This window comes from Notothenia rossii (assembly GCF_949606895.1).
Source record: "Notothenia rossii genome assembly, chromosome: 7".
NCBI classification, from domain to species: domain Eukaryota; kingdom Metazoa; phylum Chordata; class Actinopteri; order Perciformes; family Nototheniidae; genus Notothenia; species Notothenia rossii.
The window spans coordinates 61,501,250-61,519,204 of record NC_136905.1 but is presented as its reverse complement, the minus strand read 5'-3'; the positions used below and the strand labels follow the sequence as shown (position 1 = coordinate 61,519,204).

Here is a 17,955-nt window from a genome sequence, read left to right as displayed (position 1 = left end):
TGTCTTGTGGATTTGTTTTTTCTTCCCTTACACCTTTGAAACACTCGTCATATACACCTGAAATAATATTCCTTTTTATGTTGTCAGCGGCATATCAGTTACAATAGCTTCATACTTCATCTCAATGAGCTGTGCCCCTTCTGCACAGATGCTTACATTATGTAAGTTAGTGTGTATACCTGCGAGAGATGAAACGCTTCTCAATCCAACATGTCGTTGAGGAAATATAACCTTCTTCATTCTTTTCTAACGTCAATGCAGTTGACGTTGTGCCATTTAGCGGTTTCCAACAAGTACCTGGATTCCCATGTTTGCCTTCCTGTTTGTCATTTATCAGAAGCTGCTGTGCCCTCTCCACTGATTCCTCATTCTCCTCACAAAGCCAACCCCCCTGAGCACACGGATAACAAAACTCCCTTACTCCTACAGGCAATTCATCCCCTACTGACCCATTTGTTTTCACAATCTGACAAGTGTGATTTAAGAACTGCGGTAGGCCAGGAGTGCAGCGGCCATGTCTGGATCCACTGCTGCGGGACCTTAAAATTCAGCAACACCTCCAATTTGATACACTTTTTACTCCACTGACATCAAACTAAGACAAATCCCTGAATTGACAGACCTTGCCTGAAGGTTTCATCGTACTCTAGCTGACTTATTTTCTGACTTGATAAATTGTTCTTGCTGGCGGTGTCAGTATTATTCAGAGAGGAAGCCACTGAGCACAATGGATGCATAATGTGTGTGCTGCACGTGACACATAGCAAGACCATATCTATACTCAAACATTTGGTAACAACCCACAAGCATCTGTGTGGCCTCTGAATAAAACATGACGTATTAGCCTTTTTCTGTGCTCTTTTGTCACGTGTGCAAGCTTTTAGATGTAAAAAGGACTATTGAAAGTTAGCAGCACAGCATTGAAATAAAAGGATATTCATTATCCAAGTTATTTACTCCGGCTTCTATGTATTCAAAGAATTTTGATCTTGCTATTCATCGACTGGTTAATGTGTCTCCATTAAGACTCTGTCACAATAGTAGAGTGTGGAAGGCCCATAGCTGATGTGTTTTTGTCCAATACAAAATGCCACCCCCTATTTCGACTCTATTGAGTTGACTATGTTTTCCCCTGTTGCTTAAGGTTTTCGAACCACAGTGACAGAAAGTATTTCAGTGTGCTGCAAATCAGGCCTTTCTCTAGCTGTGTAATGTTTTACCTTGTACTGCATTATGACTAGACAGTCATTTCTGTCTAACTACCTAAGAGTGGCAGTAAGTAACTACTGGTGTCACTACTGGAACTGAGTACTTTATTTGTGTGCTTAAACTTATTTATAAACATATTTCCTGAGCGGATCATTAATTCCACTTTTACTTTATAGTTTGAGCAGACACACTTTACATAACACATTCAATTACATCTAATAACCCACACATTTAACCCTGGGAAATTTATATTTTACTGATTGATCTTAAATTGTATGTAGATCAAACCTGCTAAAGCTTGTAGCAACACGGACAAACGTTATCATTAAGGGGGCCCTATACTGCTCATTTTAGGTTCATATTTGTATTTAGTGCCTCTACTTTGACACGTGTCCATACTGCCTGTGCTGCAGCACCTCTTTTCACCCTCTGTCTGAAACCAGAGCCCAGTCTGCTCTGATTGGATAGCTGGCCGGCTCTGTTGTGATTGGTCAACTGCTCAGAGATGTCCTGCCCCTTAGCCTATCATGTACAAGGTGTTGGAGCACTAGCCAATAGAATCAGGAGTCACACAGTGATGTCACTATGTAAACAAAGGAGTCAAATGGAGGCATTTCAGCCAGGGGTGAGTGTGTGAGAGAGAAACTCTGGGATTTTAGAGATTTGCAAACCATTTACATGCACAAAAACCTATAACACACTACAGGAAAGGGGAAACACCAAAAAGCATAATATTGCCTTTTTAAAGGAATACTTTACCCACAAAATGTGCAATTGTACATAAAATACTCACTCTCTATACCCTGAAATGTATGTAGAAACTTGATTTTCTAGCATAGCTCCAAGGTGAGTATGAACATCCAAAACAGCATAAAGGAAAATCACAATAGCTATATTATCCATTAAGAGCTCTCACATAACCAAGGATGTACAATCCAATGTTGTGTGTCAATTTGGATAAATTCAGGGATATGTACTATAATATATATATAATATATTTTGCGAACCCTCGGGGACAGAGCCTTCAGTGTGGCAGCCCCCACCCCCTGGAACGCTCTCCCTGCGGAGATCCGCAACATCCCCACACTCGACGCTTGTAATTATTATTGCACTTATGCACTCAAAGTGTATATACAGAATTACACAAATTAAAGCCTGATCAAGTGTGACTTATTCCGTGTGATTTAAAGAGTCAGGTCAAAGTAGAAACTTGATGTTTTTAGGAAGTAGTGAGCTTACTGTACCAGGATACATTTGCTTTTGATTGTATTCTGTTAAAGTTTGGAAATAGATTATTTAAAACACTTTTGCTTTTGTAAAACTAGGCCGCCATTTACTTCAATAATTTGTTTACCGTTGAGGCATGTGAGAAAAAGTTTGAATTTCCAAAACAAGGTCATACAGGGTGAATTCCTAGAACTGCTAAAGTTTCCATAATTTCTTCTATCTTCAAAATCATAATATTGTTTTGTCTTATCTTGGTTGTTGTCTGGGGAGCTCTGTTGCATTACGAAAAGCAACATCCAGATACAGTAGTGACACCACTGATTAATGGGGTTTGACACTTTTGTTGTTTTGTTTATTTCCCTATGACCCACAACGTCATAAATGTTTTTCTTGTTGATTTATGCTCCACTTAATCTTATCCTGCCACATCTGTGAGCATATCACCCTACGTCTGATCTTGAGAAAAGTGCTTCTGAAGGTGCATCATCCTGAATGTAATGCAAACTGATAACAAAGAGCGCACTCATTACGAACTTTGTGTTAAAATTACTGTAGCATTACCGCCTATCTTGTCAGCCCAGCTAACAGAATGTTGCTCCACACCGCCTGTCCTGTCATGGTCTCCAACGTTATCACACTTCCGTCTGAACAGAGAACAAATCTACATATTGCAGATCAAGGGCAAACTACAGTAAGCGGAGCCAGTCACTCACGATAAGAATCTCTCCTATTTTTTTGTTGCTATGAGAGAGAGGGAGAAAACGCAGATCCCCATCAGAGGAAGATTTTTTCCACAGTTTGCTGTTTTTGTTCTCTTTACTTATCAGCATCTGATGATTTAAGTGGAGGTAGGCAGTTCGTTTTCACAACCTAGAGATATCCCCCCTCTGATTTGCATAGATATGCAAATGTCCCGGGTTACAGATGAGGTGTTGACACGGGGGATTTGTGTGTGTGTGCCTGATACAGTATATACTGTAGGTCATTGTTTTTGGTGTTCCTCCTCTGATGGATACGCACTGTACTCAAAGCCAGATGCTTACGCAGCCCAAAGTTATTTATGCTGCTACAGGGTGTCATACAGGGTCTACTGACTGATACACTTTTATGTAGCTGTAACTATGTTCTACTGTGTGTAAGTAATGTTATCCCTCAGCTACTGATTTGTGTTTTGTGTCCAACATATAAATCTAGCTGTTATGTTCAATAAATTAACTCGGAGACTGTTTTTTGGCTCTAAAGGTAGATTTTTCAGTCGTTTCATTTCCTAACTGCACAGTGTAAGGAAATGGATGTCTGAGGGAATATTTAGTATATGCTTTTCTTATTTGTCTATAAGGACTTTCCCAGTAACCCTACATTTGGCCATTTTTAACAGTTTTTATTTAATTAAATGTCACTATCTATATTATGCTCAGTTATCAGCCCATATCCATTGTTTCATTGAGTGTTTTTTTTACTAACTTGTCAATTACAGGTTTGATTTAATAAAATGACAAACAAATGTCATCATAGTTACATTATTTTTTATGTTTTAGGGTTTGCAATAACTTGTAATGACTTCACTAAACAGAGGGCTGACAGTGGCATTTGCATCAGGGCCTATCACCTATATTACATTTTAAAATAGCATACCACCTGCCATTAACAAGATCCCTATATTTATTCCATTAAAATTACCCATAGCAATCTTAATATGACATGTTGAATTATTTATTTAGTTTTTTTCAACCTTGAAATGTTTTTTCATATCAGTTAACTGTCACTTACATTTTCCTCTTTTCTTCAGAATCAGAATCTGATTTACAGATTTAATTTACAAATGACATTGACTCAGAGAGGGAAAATGTACACCGAAAAAGAAAATACTATTAGAAAGGGCATGCACATAATATTTAAAATCAAATACATATATATTCCAACTGTACAACTAACATTCGTAATACATTTACATATTACACACAATTGTTATTGCACAACAGTGGTGTCGTATTCTGTGTTTGTTTTTTATCTAGGGACTACAGTTGTTAATTAGCATTTTTGCTGACTCTGGCTCTTTGATATTGAAGTCCATTAACGTGCTACGCTCTCATAAATTAATACTTTTTTTATTTTCCTTCCCTTGGTTCCAGCGCCCCCTCCCAGCCCAAACGTCACCCTGGAGGGCCAGTACCACTGCCACCAGGGGCCGGGGATCCCCCTGGACAAGCTGTGTGACTTCAGCACAGACTGTCCTCTCGGCGATGACGAAGGCGACCTCTGTAGTGAGTACACTGTGATACACGAGCACAGCTGTTGATGAGAAAGTGCAAGAGGAGGGTCTGCTGTCCTTACTGCATTCATGTCGGGATCAACTGTGTAAAACTCCTCATCCGTGTGAGCTGTCTTTAATGAAGCCGTTGCATCCTGCTGCCTATCGGAGCAACAACTGAGTGTCTGCGAAAAACAGAGAGGCAAGGGGGAAGGCAGAAAAAAAATGCAGCGTATCTATCTTGACTAGCATTTCTCACCCATGACATACTCCATGTTGTTATTTCCATCTCTTTGCACATTTGTTTTCTGTGTGTGTGTGTGTGTGTGTGTGTGTGTGTGTGTGTGTGTGTGTGTGTGTGTGTGTGTGTGTGTGTGTGTGTGTGTGTGTGTGTGTGTGTGTGTGTGTGTGTGTGTGTGTGTGTGTGTGTGTGTGTGTGTGTGTGTGTGTGTGTGTGTGTGTGTGTTCATGTTTTAGTCCTGTACTGGAATGCGTGCATATTTACATTTTCCTCACGGTTAAATGATACACAGTTCAAAACTCTTACCCCCCTACTGTTTATCTTTTAATGATGTAGTTTGATTTCACAGTTTTTCACCCCTACTAAAATGACCAGAATTAATTTGCCTGCTACCCACAGCGCTGGTCAGCCACCCATGTGGTTCTTATTAAAACGATGGCTGCTCCCTTGCGCTCATAGGTTTGCTAACAGTAGGAGCTGAGAGATAAGAGGCTAACGAGAGGGTGAAACTCCCAGCCAGGCGCTCTTTCACTTCCTGCTGAAGGACTTACCAGGGCTAATTGGCCTGAGGGGATAACCCAAGGGTATAATCTCCATTTTGAACGTAATAAGAGTGGGTACGTGTCTGTGTGTCACATTTTGAATGTGGAATCCAGAAATGGTAATTTGAGACAATCAGAAAAATACAAATCCGGCTAACCATCGACTACTTTCTGTTACCATCTTTAACAATGGATTAGTATAATATGGACACATTTATATTCAAAGGATGTGTTGTACTGTAAATAACATAAGACTGGTAATAGTGTATTCAGGTCAGTAACAAGAGGGGAGACTGGGATGATACTTGACACAAACGTACGGTTCTTAGAAGGGAAATGCTTTCCACTTATTTCCACATAACACCGTGTACGAATGCAAACCGTTTATTATCAATCAAACAGTCAAACATTTGTATTAATCCCATGGGGAAATTACATTTTGTGAAAATTGCACCATATTAGAATAACAAAATGTATCGAGGTCAGAAAAGTTATCAAGTTCATTTTTATTTATCGTACGATAAGTCAATTAATTGCTTATCGCGACAGGCCTAATTTCCTTTATTTTTTTATTCAACCAGATAAAAAGCATTGAGTTAAATTCTCATTTACTATTAGACCCTCCAGAAAAACGCGATTCTGCGATCGCAGAATTTACCGCATAATCAGCAAAATGGCGCAGATTTTTAAAAGGCCGCATATTTATCAAAAGGCTGCATAATCCCCGCATTTTTCCATACAAAGTTGAGAAAAAGTTAACTCGTCTTGACGTGACGTCATCAGCTCGCGCATCACAGAATGTAAACAACACTGTATAGAGTGAACGTGTGGAGCTCACACGATAGAGAAAACACCAAGATGAAAAAATCTAATCCATCTCATTTACCTACAAACATTTCTACTAAAGACCGGGCAAAAAGTGGGGGGAAACTATTCAGCACCCCGTGCAACTGTTTGTTGGAGTATAAGAGAATATCAACGGTGACGACCCACTTTGATTCATTCAAACATTCGAAAAAGCTTTCTGCTGCTGCGGACAAGAAAGCCAAACAACGCACGTTCACCAAGGCATCAACCTCCAAAACCCTTTCGAGGGCTACAAGAAACGAAGTCAGTAGCCTACAAGATTGAAGCTGGTCAGATAACGAACAAGTAAATTAAAACAGAATGAGGCGGAGAAGTGTGTGTGGGGGGGGGGGTTGTGTGTGTGAGATTAAAATAGCCCAATTGCTTTTAGAATAAATAAACATTGAATGTGTTTAATTGAATAGTAAAGGGGTTTAACGTTAGTGGCAGGTTGTGTGTGAGAGAGAATAAATAAGACAGCCCAATATTTAAAAAAATTGTTATTCTTTTTTCCCGTATATTTAGCATATTTCGCAACTCTCCGCATATTTTGCAATTTCACCGCATAAAATCACATAAAAACCCTGCATGTTTAATCGCATAATCAAGGATTTTAGCCCGCATAATCAAGGAATTTAGCCCTCATAATCAAGGATTTTTGCCCGCGTTTTTCTGGAGGGTCTATACAATGCTGACCTGGCCAAGAAGGCAGCAACGTTACACATAACACAAACATCTAAAAATAGAGAGAACACAACTAAGAAAACAAAAGACGAAAAGCAGCCACTAGATTGTGCACATTTAGGACAGTAAGCAAGGTGCACTACTTATTACTGCAAGAGCAGCTGGTGGTAAGGAACTCAGACAACTTCAATTTAAAAGAGGCTATTGAGACAAGTGCTGTCAGTTTGAGGCTTGATTGAAGGTCATTCCAAGACCAAGGACCATCATAAAAGAGACTCCTTTTTCCAGCCTCAGTCCGCACGGCAGGTACCTGGAAGCGTATCAAGGCACTGGTTCTGAGGTTGTAAGAGTTACAAACTGGAACAAATCTGGCACATATATACAGTGGAAGCTTACCTAAAATGGCTTTATTCATTAATACAAACCAATGCTGCATCCTACGCATACTAAGTGCGCACCATCCAGTTAGGCTATACAGTTTGCAATGACGAGTCCTATAGGGTGGATTTGATATATCACAGTGCAGCATGGTAGAGTGGGTCAAGTTTGGCCAAAACAGTGGGATAGGCAAATCTATAGATTGTATCACCGTAGTCAAGCTTGGACAGGAATAAGCCAGAGACCAACCTTTTACGGGCAGAAATTGTAAAACAACATTTAAGTCTGTTAAGGAAGCCAAGAGTGAATGTCAATTTCTTTGTTATAACTTCAATGCGATGTTGTGGCAATTTACATTACATTACATTACATTGCATTTAGCTGACGCTTTTATCCAAAGCAACTTACAATAAGTACATACGACCAGGAAGATACAACCTTGAAGAAAACAGAATCATATAAGTGCATCAGGTTTCATAGAGCCAAACATTTCAAGTGCTACTCAACTGGCTTTAGATAAGCCAGTCCTTTATTAATATATAAGTGCTTTGTTAGTCATTATATCGCTCGAAGTGGAGTCGAAAGAGATGAGTTTTCAGTCTGCGCCGGAAGATGTGCAAGCTATCTGCTGTCCTGATTTCAATGGGGAGCTCATTCCACCATTTTGGAGCCAGGATAGCAAACCCACAAGTTGTTGCTGATGGGAACTTGGGTCCCCCTCACAGTGCGGGTGCAGCGAGCTGTTTGGCCGATGCAGAGCGGAGTGCACGTGCTGGGGTGTACGGTTTAACCATGTCCTGGATGTAAGAAGGGCCAGATCCATTCGCAGCATGGTACTCAAGTACCAGTGTCTTGAAGTGGATTCTAGCAGTTACCGGAAGCCAGTGAAGGGAGCGGAGGAGCGGCGTGGTGTGGGAGAATCTTGGAAGGTTTAAGACCAGACGAGCCGCTGCATTCTGGATGAGCTGCAGAAGTCGGATGGCACATGCAGGTAGACCAGCCAGGAGGGAGTTGCAGTAGTCTAAGCGTGAGATGACGAGAGCCTGGACCAGAACCTGCGCTGATTTCTGGGTCAGCTGGGGACGTATCCTCCTGATGTTGTAAAGCGTGTATCTGCAGCAGCGGGTTGTAGCAGCAATGTTTGCAGTGAAGGACAGTTTGTTATCTAGGATCACACCCAGATTCCTTGCAGTCTGAGTCGGGGAAACAACAGAGTTGCCGATGTTGATTGTTAGGTCAAGAGTGGGACAATCTTTTCCCGGAAGGAAAAGCAGTTCAGCCTTGTCAAGGTTGAGCTTGAGGTGATGAGCAGACATCCACCGAGAGATGTCTGCTAGGCAAGCAGAGATGCGTGTGACAACTTGGGTCTCTGAGCGGGGAAAGGACAGAATTAGTTGGGTGTCGTCAGCGTAGCAGTAGTATGAAAAACCATGCGGGCTAATGACAGATCCGAGCAAGTTTGTGAACAAGGAGAAGAGGAGGGGACCAAGAACAGAGCCCTGAGGGACCCCTGTAGTTAATTGATAAGGGTCGGACTCGGACCCTCTCCAAGTTACCCTGTAGGTGCGGTCTTTGAGGTATGAGGTGAGGAGGGAAAGTGCAGTGCCTGAAACTCCAAGTTCTTGGAGAGTGCGAAGGAGGATCTGATGGTTCACCGTATCGAATGCAGCAGACAGGTCCAGAAGGGTGATGACAGAGGAGAGGGAGGCTGTTTTAGCAGTGTGCAGTTCCTCAGAGACAGCAAGGAGAGCAGTTTCTGTTGAGTGACCTGCCTTGAAACCAGACTGGTGCGGATCAAGAAGGTTGTTCTGAAGGAGATAACAGGAGTTGTTTAAAGACAGCACGTTCAAGTGTTTTAGACAGGAACGGGAGGAGAGAGACAGGCCTGTAGTTTATAACATCAGACGGGTTGAGAGTGGGTTTCTTTAGGAGAGGGTTTACTCTTGCCTCCTTGAGACTGTTTGGAAAGTGACCAGAAATTAGAGAAGTGTTGATGAAATGGGTGAGAAACAGTAGAATATCAGGAGCGATAGTCTGAAGGAGGTTTGAAGGGATAGGGTCCAGAGGACAGGTGGTAGGACGGGCAGAGGTAATGAGGGTAAGAACCTCACTTGGAGAGAGAGGGGAAAAGGAAGTTAGTGTGTGGGTGAAAGGAGGGTCTGGTGACCCAGCGGTGAGTAAGGGTGAGTCAGAAAAAGAAGAGCGAATATCATCAACCTTTTTTTCAAAGTAGTTAACAAAGTTGCTTGACAGAAGGGAGGAGGGGGAAGGGGCTTTGGGGGGGTCCAAGAGGGTGGAGAAGATAGAAAATAGTTTTTTGGGATTGGAATAGGAAGATTGGATCTTATCTTGAAAGAAAGTGCTTTTTGCCTGAGAGATGGAAGCAGAGAAAGAGGTTAGGAGGTCGTCATGGGGTTTGTATTTCCACCGTCTCCGCTCTGCTGCCCTAAGGATGGTTCTATTAGCACGCAGTGCGTCATTTAGCCAGGGAGCAGGAGGGGACTGACGTGCCTGCCGAGATGTGAGAGGACAGAGAGAGTCCAGAGAGGATGAGAGAGTAGAGAGGAGAGTTTCTGCAGCAGAGTTTGGAGGCAGGAGTTGGAACGAATCAGAGGAAGGGAGGGCTGAGAGCACCGATGAGGCAAAGGTAGAGGGGGAGAGGGAACGAAGGTTACGGCAGACAGGTGCCGGATGAGAAGAGATTAGGTTGTTATGTTTGGATAGGGGTAGAGAGAATGAAATGAAGAAGTGATCAGATGTGTGGAGCGGGTTTACAGAGAGGTTAGAAGTAGTGCAGTTCCTTGAGAATATGAGATCAAGGACATTGCCAGCGTTATAAGTTGGTGGGGATGGAGACAGTGAGAAAGCAAAGGTGGTTAACAGAGATGTTAGTTTGTCTATCTTCCCTGTCTGGAGGTTGAAGTCTCCGAGAAGTACAGCGGGAGGGCCAGTTTCAGGGATGTGTGAGAGGAGATTATCTAATTCCTCCAAGAAGTCCCCCAAGGCGCCTGGTGGACGGTAGAGAACAACAATGGTTAATTGTATAGGATGGTATACTGTGACGGCATGGAATTCAAAGGTGGAAGGAGTAAAGTTCGGTAGCTTGAAGAGGGAAAAGCTCCAGTTGGGAGAGAGCAGGAGACCAGTGCCACCTCCTCTGCCGGAGGGTCTGGGTGTATGGGAGAAGGAATATGCTGTGGAGAGAGCTGCTGGGGTGGATGTGTTGGATGGAGTGATCCAGGTCTCCTTGAGACCAAGGAAATCCAGAGACTGCAGGGAAGCATAGCCAGAGATGAAGTCAGCCTTAGAAACAGCTGACTGGCAGTTCCACAGGCCCCCTGAAACGAGATGTTGGATCTCAGTGGAGCATGTGGGATAGACAAGAGCAGGCCGGTTATATCGATTAGGAGATATACGGGGCCAGTGATAATTGCGAGAGGACAGATGAACAGGAATGGAGAAAATACACATGATTATAGCATGAGGGGCTAAAAAAACAAAGAGAATTGAATAAAACAAAAGAAAGCACCAGCGATACTTAGCTCAATCAAAGTAGGATTTGCCTCCTCTTTGCCTCCCTCGTGACTCCCACAGGACTCCAATGTCTTTGTCAGTCTTCGTCTGGCTGACGCTCCAGGAAAGAACCACCTAAGATGGACACCTGATTGCTGAGTTCTCACAGCTGTGGGGGCACGCCCCTCTAATTAGTTAACTCTCTTCAGCTGATAGGCGACAGCAGAGTGTTCCTGCCTATTGTAATGCAGGGTTGAGGCGAGTGACCCACTGAGCCCTGGTTAACAGGTTGAGTTGAGCAGATCTGAGATTTAAAATCTCTCAGAAATCGCCGTTTTAGCTACAATAACTACAGAACAATTATACAGAGTAGAATAAATGAAACAGAGAAGTCTATTTAAACAAGAATATAACTTACAGTGATTGTTGAGTCAGTAGGTAGTGTCCTCACCGGGTCAAGATGCACACTGAGTTATTCAGATTTTAAATGCGCTATTTGAATGATTTTTAGCTGAGGGTTTACTAACTCACGCTGTTTGCACTTCACGCAATCAGCAGAGTGTTCCTGCCTATTGTAATGCAGGGTTGAGGCGCGAGATCCACTGAGACCTGTGTAACAGGTTGAGTTGATCAGATCTGAGATTTAAAATCTCTCAGAAATTGCCGTTTTAGCTACAATAACTACAGAACAATTATACAGAGTACAATAAATGAAACAGAGAAGTCTATTTAAACAAGAATATAACTTACAGTGATTGCTGAGTCAGTAGGTAGTGAGGTAGGTCAAGATGCACACTCACAACAGACTGATATAACAGTGGTGTTTAAAGTTTAGATTTCTGTCCAACCAAAAGTCCAGATATTTGTATGTATCAACAAACTCAACAGCTCAAGGGTGTCAATGGAGAGGCAAGAGGACGCTGACTTGGGAGCAAAGAGCATTGCTTTGGTTTTCTTACCGTTCAATAGCAGTTTAGAATCAAGAAGCGCATGCTGTAGCGTGATAAAATCAGTTTTTAAATTGGAAATGGCCATATCCAGAGAAGGAGCACATGAGTATACAATAGTGTGATCCGCATACATATTAAAGGTAGAAAGTTGCATCTGATTACAAATATTGTTTACATATAATAAAAAGAGCAAGGGCCCCAAAATAGAGCCCTGTGGAACTCCCTTCTCCAAGGTGACAGGGTCAGAGACAGTACTACCCAACCTGACACATTGAGTATGGTCGGTTAGATAACTTTGAAACCAGCAAATGGCGTTATGACCTAAAGGAGACATCAACATAACATTAGACAGAATGTGGTGATCTACAGTGTCAAATGCTTTGGCTAAGTAAATAAACAATGCAACACAAACATATTTTTTATCCAAAGCAGCTTTAACGTATATATTACCGATATTTGGCCTCAAATCATCTGAGGCCTGGCGTCCCCCCTGCAATCCCCAGGTTGGGAACCACTGGACTAGTCGATTAGTTGGTGAAACCCCTACTACGTTGACAGTAAAATTGTGTAATTGAAACGAGTTACGCTAGTTGAACACATTTCAAACTCGTAATGTAATTGTGCTTGAATATACAGCAAGCAAAGTCTACACAATGTAAAAAGTAGTTAAATAAAAGTGGGTTCATTATGACATTCATATTATTTCATTTATTTGCCTATATTCATATCTATCCATCGAGGAAAACTTTGTGGAAACAAGGCAATAATACTGTCAGTTGTCAGGAAATATTATGCATGTGACAGCTCTTTTCTCCTCATCTCCACACACCTTTCCGCTGAGCACCCTGACCATGCTGGGAGTGCACAGATGCATGAAGGCCAACTGTCATTTGAATCTCTCTCTGTCTCTCAATCCATTCTTAAATTAGATTTACCCTTTATCGGTTTTGATCGAGGACAAGGACTGACAATCCATAGTTGATTTGTGAGTCCGCTGTGATACTCACATGTGTCTCTTTTCTCTCGCTGTCACCCACAGTCTACGGTACCTAAGGCTCTACATTTGTTCCATGTTCATCTCCATCACTTGTCACAATTACCCCCCGCTATCCGAATCAGATAGTGTTCCCTCTCTCTGATGCCCTATTCTCTATGATCTTCATCTGATTTGATCAATGTAAATCCTTCATAAGATGTGCCAAGGCTCATTAATGGGAAAAAAAGCAAAGAGGAGGCAAGGAGGAACAAATTTAGCTGGTGTCAATCACAAAGATCCCTGATTTATAAGGATAATCTAATCCCTGTGTATCTCCCTCACTGCCCTGCCTCAGCATCATTATGCAAGAACACATCCCCCACACTTTGAGAGTCAGAACTTCCTGTACTTAATCTTGTCGGCCTAAGTTCTTCTGACACCCCACTGCTTTGCAACACTACAGTTTCCCTGCAACTACAGAGAAATGCCGCTTAGATCAAAGGTAGATGCCTACAGAAATGTTAAGCAGGTCCTGCCCAGTAAGAAGAATGGTATGATTTCTTTGATGTCTTTTGTTGTTTATCCATGGTAGCCATTAATGATTATGCTATCGTAACCACCAAGTCCTTCTTTGGTAGATACTTCAACCAAATAAAATAACTGCAGTTATGGTCCGTGTTACAACAAAAATGATAAATGGACTGTACTCATTTAGCGCTTTAACCAGTCTTTACGACCCTTCAAAACGCTTTACATTCTACAAGTCATCATTCACCAACAGTGTTGGGCATGTTACTTCGGGGCGGAACCAGGAGTTGGTAGCCAATGAGGTTGAAGCAACCACACAGCTCATTTACATAACAGGATAGCAACACGGGATTAACAGCACAGCCGTCACAGTAATACTGTACATATTACTTATTACTGTTGTAATAAGTTGCGTTACAATATTACTGTCTCTGAAATGTAATGAGGTACACTACTTTCTCATTACTTTTGAGTTACTTCACCAAAATAACCGCAAAAGAATGGCTAGGTATTTTAAATGCTAAAATGTAGTTTAGTGCAGCTCATTATACATCCAGTGAAGGGCAATGTGGTATAGCATAACAACTGTGTAGGCCATTAAGGCTACAACTTGTATTACACGGCTTAGTTGAATACTCGATTCTGATTGTAAATTCTTAACATGTGACACGTTGTTAATACAGTCATACAGACCGCTTTCAAGGACTATAATAAAGGAGAGAAAGGAAAAGAGGTTAAAAGACGGAGCGCTGGACGTCAGATAAATCACCAGAAGAAGGCAGAGAGGAAGTAAACAATAACAGGACACGGAATGGGCTCTAGTTTGTTTAGTATATGGCCGTGTAATAAGCGGAATAATGTGCAGCGAGGCGGTCATTGTGGGGAAAAGAACACCCGACAGGCTGATCAGGGAACCCGACGCGAAGCAGATGGATCTTGATGAGCCTAAAGGGTAAACACCAGGCTTACTAATCTACCAGCGCCATTTTTCTCTGGTGTCGGAATTTCTCGCGATGTTGGTAAATTCTTAAAAAACAAAACACCATTTAATTTCGGGTTGAAATGTGTTGTGACTGCGTTACTGAGAATTGTCTCGGGTAGTATTAACCAAAATTCATTAGTAATGCCTTACATTACTACGTTACAGCAAAAAAATACATTACTGTAACTCCGTTACTTTTGTAACACGTTACACCCAACACTGTGTTCACCAATGCATACACATTAGTGCCAGGTGCTAAACCACATTCACACACTGTTGGCCATGCAGGAGCAACTTGGGGTTAAGTAAACATCGACATGTTGACTGCTGGGGATCGAACCTAAAAGCCTCCGATACAGCGTGTTATTAACAGAAACAGATGGAACAAAACATTATGGCAGGCATTTTTTATTTCTCTATGCACTCTTAACACTCTTAAGGTACATCGTTTGTAAGCAAGTTTTTGACAGAAGGAACATTCCCGCAAACCCACGTACCTATTTAGGAACTCATTCCAGGCCTCAGGGACCAGCATGTAAATAAAGTTATGGGGACATTATTTTATCCACCAAAAGTACGTTGTCAGGGGAATAATACTTTCCAAGAGTTTGGGAACGTTGTGTGAAGTCTTGCTGAGCAAAAAAAAAAATAACACGGGTCTAAACAATTGGACTTGTGAGATTTTGAGCAAGGCTGGTGACATTTTTCTTTTATTTAGTTACAATATGTGTTCAGGCAATCTTTAAGAGATGTCACTGAAAATCTAGCAGGAGTCTGCCTTGAGTCAGACTTCTGCTAGTTTACTCGTCATGACAAAAAATGACGAGTAAACACAAACAACAATAGGCTTAAGGAACCTTTGAGTTCCATACAAAGTAGTTCCTAGGAATAATATCCTCGGGAACTTTAGGTAGGAGCACAGCTTTTGTACCTTGTGTTCAGAGACCATGGTTGCGGTCGAATAGTCCCAAAATCAGCCACGTTTTAAAGTGTATGTTGTTTCTTACACGACCACTAGAGGTGCTCTGGTGGTCGTGTAAGAAACAACATGCTCCCGGCCCGTTCATTGCAAACGCTCCGGAGGGACGTTTATTCACAAATAACCCTCTCTGGAAAATCCTAAATTGTGGAATATTTTGGCCATTAAAATGCTTTTTGATTCGATTTCTGGCGAGAAGTGTATATTGTACTCTTAGAATCCACGTCCAGTCGATGTGTAGGATCTATAGTTTGATAGATATTACGAAGATGATCTGAGGTCTCGCCAGGATAACGTGTATGCAGCTTCCATGTAAAGTTAGCGTGGGTGAAAACAGTTTTTCCAGTCTCTAAGTTTTCATACTAAAACCGGATATATTCCCCTCACTGTCAAATGATTACACAGTGATATCTGCATTACTCATCCACTAAAAAACATCAGTTTATCCTTGTTGACTACACAATATTGATTGGTTTAAATTGTGTACAATGCTTTTGTGTTTTTAACCTTCGATTCAGAGAAACAAATAGTTTTTTTTTAAGTTTAGACACTACAGTTTCCGAAAACACTACACTACCCAGAGTCCCCAGCTATCGTTTGGGACTACAACATCCGCCTTGCTTTACAAACCCCGTGATTAATCATCAACCCCTGTGATTGGATGTTGGAGTGGCAGTGCGACAAGGTTGCGCTGAGCGTCAACAGCTCTTTGAAATGGAATGGAACCACGGCAGACTTTACAAAACTGGAATTGGACGGGTCCAGCCCCCGGATACAGCCCCATGTTTTTGTTACAGCAGCATACTACTTTTTTCTACAATTCAGAGGTTAACCTGGTATTTTTACTCCACTATATTTATTTTAGTTACTTTGCAGATTCTGATTAATGATGTGAAATATAAACAACCCTTAAATCAGACTTTAGTTGCACCTGAGTAAAATTCAGGTAAGGTGATTGTCAAGTGCCAAAATAAACTATGCAATATATTGGACGTTAAAACCTGTTAAGCCCCAAGGTCCCCCCTGGGTTTTTTTTTCACGACACTGTGTCTCAGGGGATCTTAATATTTAAGAACCTATTAATCTGTTATACCAGATTAACGGAAATAATCTCAGCTAACTGACGATATAAAACATTTTTACCAAAATAAAACTAAATTACCCCTTTGCGAAAAATGCTAACGGACATTGGCACTGCACTAAACTGTTTTATTGTAGAGATCACTACAGTATCTTCTTGATCTTTTCTATTCTATATTTCTATCATGCCTTCTACTTTCCCCCAATTTTGTATGTAGGCTACTCTTAATATTTAAATGTTTTCATCAAATAAAACGTATTCAACAACACAATTCAATAACGTGCTTTAACCACTAGGCAGTGCGGGTTAAAAAACCAGTATTGTAGTTAATAAAACATAATAATATCAAACATAATATGAATATTAACTTTATTGTGAAATTAAAACAGAACGGTAAAGGAAAATAAAGTTTCAGCCTCTTGATTTGAAGCTTATGCATTGTACCATGAACCTGTATAGACCTGTAACAGTCAACTGCATGAGAAGTTGGAAAGGTAGTAAATAATATCTTTAAAAACTACAAAAAAATCCCTTTCTATCAGCTTTGCACCGGTATGGTGTAAATATAACCTATTAGAGTTGATACTGCAAGGAGACGTATTGTGTGAAAAGAAATGGAAGATGTTGTTTAATTTCTAATATATTTATGATCCACGTCACATATTTCTTTGTGTTTGTCAATTTCTTACAGTTTGTCAAAAGGTCTTCTGATCAGGGCTCTATAAATAAATATCTACGGCAGATATGTAATATTTAATGCAGCCGAACCGTGTATTACAATGCCGTTATATGATGACTTCCAAAGAGAAAAGCAAGAACACTCGGAATAAAGTATTATTTTATTTTAAAAAAAATGTTTTTCCGATTTCATATCGCATAAACACCATATCCCGACATGCATTGCGGCTAAAGCAATCAATGTTTTAGCCTATCAAAACCTCTGAAAAAAGAAAGGTTTCTCTCAGAATCAAAAGAGAAAAACCTATGGGAAAAACACAAAAGCATTGTACACAATTTAAACCAATAAATGTCGTATAATTAACAAGGATCAACTGATGTTTTTTAGTTGATGAGTACTGCAGATATCACTGTTAAATCATTTGATCATTGGTTTTATTTTGAAAATGTTGAGACCGGAAATACTTTTTTCAACCCGTAGCTTTACATGGAGGCTGCCACATACCTCAAATCATCTTCGTAATATCTATCAAACTATAGATCCTACATATCGACTGGACGTGGATTCTAAAAGTACAATATCCACTTTTCGCTAGAAATCTAATCAAAAAGCGTTTTAATGGCCAAACTATCCTACAATTTAGGATTTTACAGAGAGGGTTATTTGTGAATAAACGACCATCTGTAACGTTAGCATTCAACACTAGAGCACTAGAGGGCGAAAACTTTAAAACGTAATTATAGGACGTATTAAGCGCTTGAACAAACAACATATTTGGTAGTAATAAGGTCCTGAACAATCAGCCCATTTGGTCGTATGAATTGGAGGACCTGTTGCCCAAAATCCGCTCCTATCGTCTATCCCTATCGTCTATCCCTATCGTCTATTC

General features: G+C 41.0%; 1 protein-coding gene across 1 annotated transcript in view; it reads left to right on the top strand.

Annotated features, from left to right (window-relative positions):
- LOC307046426 (ALK tyrosine kinase receptor-like) overlaps positions 1 to 17,955 on the top strand; it is a 514,312-nt gene that overhangs the window by 429,471 nt on the left and 66,886 nt on the right. The window contains 1 exon segment of the mRNA XM_079692820.1: positions 4,569 to 4,700. Within this exon segment, the coding sequence (XP_079548946.1) occupies positions 4,569 to 4,700 (132 nt within the window).